Source organism: Cebus imitator, unplaced genomic scaffold (genome assembly GCF_001604975.1).
Source record: "Cebus imitator isolate Cc_AM_T3 unplaced genomic scaffold, Cebus_imitator-1.0 Scaffold306, whole genome shotgun sequence".
Classification (NCBI taxonomy): domain Eukaryota; kingdom Metazoa; phylum Chordata; class Mammalia; order Primates; family Cebidae; genus Cebus; species Cebus imitator.
The window spans coordinates 1,897,614-1,900,532 of NW_016107621.1; the positions used below are offsets into that span (position 1 = coordinate 1,897,614).

General features: G+C 62.0%; 1 protein-coding gene across 1 annotated transcript in view; it reads right to left on the minus strand.

The window, feature by feature from the left end:
- The window catches only part of MAP3K10 (mitogen-activated protein kinase kinase kinase 10), a 21,657-nt gene that overhangs the window by 889 nt on the left and 17,849 nt on the right, over positions 1-2,919 (minus strand). Inside the window, exons 7-9 of the mRNA XM_017502968.2 lie at positions 1,863-2,031; positions 1,655-1,767; positions 646-1,347 (exon numbers count right to left, since the gene is read on the minus strand). Of these exons, the coding sequence (XP_017358457.1) occupies positions 646-1,347; positions 1,655-1,767; positions 1,863-2,031 (984 nt within the window). The remainder of the gene's footprint in view (positions 1-645; positions 1,348-1,654; positions 1,768-1,862; positions 2,032-2,919) is intronic.

The following is a 2,919-nucleotide window of genomic DNA, read 5'->3' on the forward strand; positions in this document are numbered from 1 at the left end:
GGGTTTCACCATGATGGCCAGGCTGGTCTTGAACTCCTGACCTCAGGTGATCCACCCACCTCAGCCTCCCAAAGTGCTAGGACTACAGGCGTGAGCCACCGCGCCCGGCCTAGTATGCTCCTTAACCTTCTGGAACTGCTGCTTAGCGGGCCCTGGGACCAAAACCCTGGTCTTCCTGACTCTCGTACATTGGGCTAAGCTCATGCAGGCAGATTTCAGGCATGGCTTACCTCTGAATGGGGATAAACATGGCACCTCATTACAGAGGTGAGGAGCAAGTAAAATAATTTAACACAAGCAGCAGTGCCTGACGGTAGGTACTGAATAACACCGCCAAGGTGGCATCTCCACCCCAGTTAACTGATGGAGAGCAGTGTCTAGGCGCTGTGTAAGAGCTGGTGATGGCCATGCTGGTCACTATTGTTAAAGGCACCCACCTGGCCTTGTAGGCATCAGTTTGCCACCCGTGTCTGTCCCCTGGACGCCCCCAATGCCTCCCGAAGTGAGGGGCAAAGGGACACAGACCCTCCCTCCTCCACAAGAAGCAGGCGGCAGCTTGAGGGGTCGTGGCTAGGCTGGACTTGTGACCCTGGCAAAGAAGGGAAGAGGGTTTTCTGCAGCCTGGGTGCAGGGTGCCTCACTCACCAGGGCCGTGGGCCGCGGGCTCGGGAGGACCCCGCTGCCCCAGCACCCCGTCCGATGGAGTCCGCCGGTGCCCGCGGCTCACGGCGCCGGCGCGTGCAGCCGTGACGTGGGTGGGCGTGAGCGACTGGCGAGGGTCCTTCTTGAAGCTCTCCAGCTCCAGGTCCACCAGGGGGTTGGCGCTGGGTGAGGGTGTAGGAGCAGGCGGGGAGGGTGGAGGGGAGGGCGCGGCCGGCGCGGCCTCGTCACTGTCTGAGCGCAGCAGTGAACGCGTCGAGTTGCAGTCGGACACGGATGAAAGCGACACGAGGGTGACCGAGGGCACCAGGCCCAGGCCCGCATCGTCGTGGCGACCGTGGGAACGCGCGGGCGGGCTGAGGCCCCGCGGGAAGCGGCCGGCGCGGGGGAAAAACAGACCGTCTAGCCAGCGCCGCTGCTCCTCGCTGTCACAGGCTGCGCGCGCCTCAGCCACGTCAGCGCCCAGGCCTACGGCCCCCAGCAGCGTGGCGCAGCCTAGCAGCGCCAGGTCGCAGCGCCGCCGGGCGCCGTGTCCCCACCGAATGGGGGGCGCGGACGGTGTCGGCTCCCACGGCGCCCGCGCCCCCGGGGAGGGCTCGGTGGGCAGCGGCACTGAGAGGTAGGATGGGGTCGAGTAGGGGGAAGGGGGCACGCTGCTGCCTCCGTCCTCTGCCTCAGCGAACTCCTCTGCAACAGGAGAGGGCCACCTGTCACTCAGCTGAGGGGTTGGCCAGGGCCCCACGGGGACCCCTCCAACAGTAAGACCAAGACCCAGAAGCCTGGTTCTTGAATCTGCCTCCCTGAGGAGCTTTGGGGAAGGGTGCTCCCTGCCCCTGGAAATTACCTCCCACCTCCCAGGGGCCACCATCTCCTTTTCCAGAAAGGCCTCCCACCCACTGGCCCAGTGAAATCTGGGAGGCTCTTCCCTCAGCTCCGGGAGGCTCACCCCTTTGGCCAGGGAACCCCCATCCCTTTCAAGCACCCAATCTCTTACCCATCTCATTGAGGCTGGCGAAGCCAGGGGCAATGGGTGTGTGTTTGGGGGACTTGCCCAGGTTGGGGGCGCTTGATGACCACTGTTTGCTTCCTTCCCCCAGCCCCTTCAGCCTGCAGGGGACCAGGGAGAGATGGAGACCTCAGTCCTGTGGCCTGGAGCCTGGGAACTGGGGCCTGGGCATAGGGCGGGCACCACCATGCCTCACCTCTCCTCTCCCACCCGTTCCTTCTGCAGGGTGGAACTGGGCCCCCACGTTCGTCCCTTCTTCTTGCCCCCGACCAGTTCTTCCTTCTTGGGGGGTCCACTGCGGCTCCATGTCCCACTACCTCCGCTGCTGCTGCCACTGCTGCTGCCACCACAGTCCACGGGAGTCACTGGGGCCAGAGAAACCAGTTGGTTACTGAGTGGAGGGTCTGTCCCCACTGGAGGGCTCCCAGCCTCCAGGGCCCCAGCACAGAACCACCCTCTGCTTGGGAGTCCAAGGGCTCTTTCAAACTCCAGTCATGACCCTCCCTGCTATAAATCCTCCCGTAGCTCCCTACTGCTGTCAGGACAAAGTTCCAGCGCCTCCGCCTGGCACTGAAGGCCATGAGCAAGTCCCTGTCAACTCCCCCAACCTATCCTGCTCTTCACAGCCTAACCTTTCACCATTCATTCCAGCTGGCTGCCCATGCTTCCAGCTTCCAGCTCTGGGTAGTTAGCTCCCTGCAGGTCAACTGCCCTTATCTCTATCCCTGCGACACTCTAGACCTATCTGGTGCCCGTGCTTGCTGCCATGGTATGGGTATTTATCTGTGTGTCCCCTGCAGGACTGACCTCCTGGGCCTGGTACAGAGCAGGTGCCCGGACAGAGGGCAGGGGGGCTGTGGGTGGGGACAGTGCTGGGGTAAATGAGGGGTTGGAACTTGGGAAATAGCCTTTCACCCTTCAACCCACCAGCAAACTCTGATGACCGTATCTCTGCCATATCGCCTCGACATTGGACATGTGTCCCTTCCAAGTCCCCCACCCTGGCCTGGCCTCAAACATCTCACTGCTCTCTCCACCTTTATTTCTTATAGTCGCCAGAGGGAAAAGGTCAATTTGATTCCTTTAGTGCCTTGCTCACATGGCTCTGGGGGCTGCCCCAGAGCCGCTAAAAAAAAATCCATAGCCCAGGCATGGTGGCTCATGCCTGTAATCCCAGCACTTTGGGAGGTCGAGGTAGGAGGATCACAAGGTCAAGAGATCAAGACCATCCTGGCCAACATGGAGAAACCCTG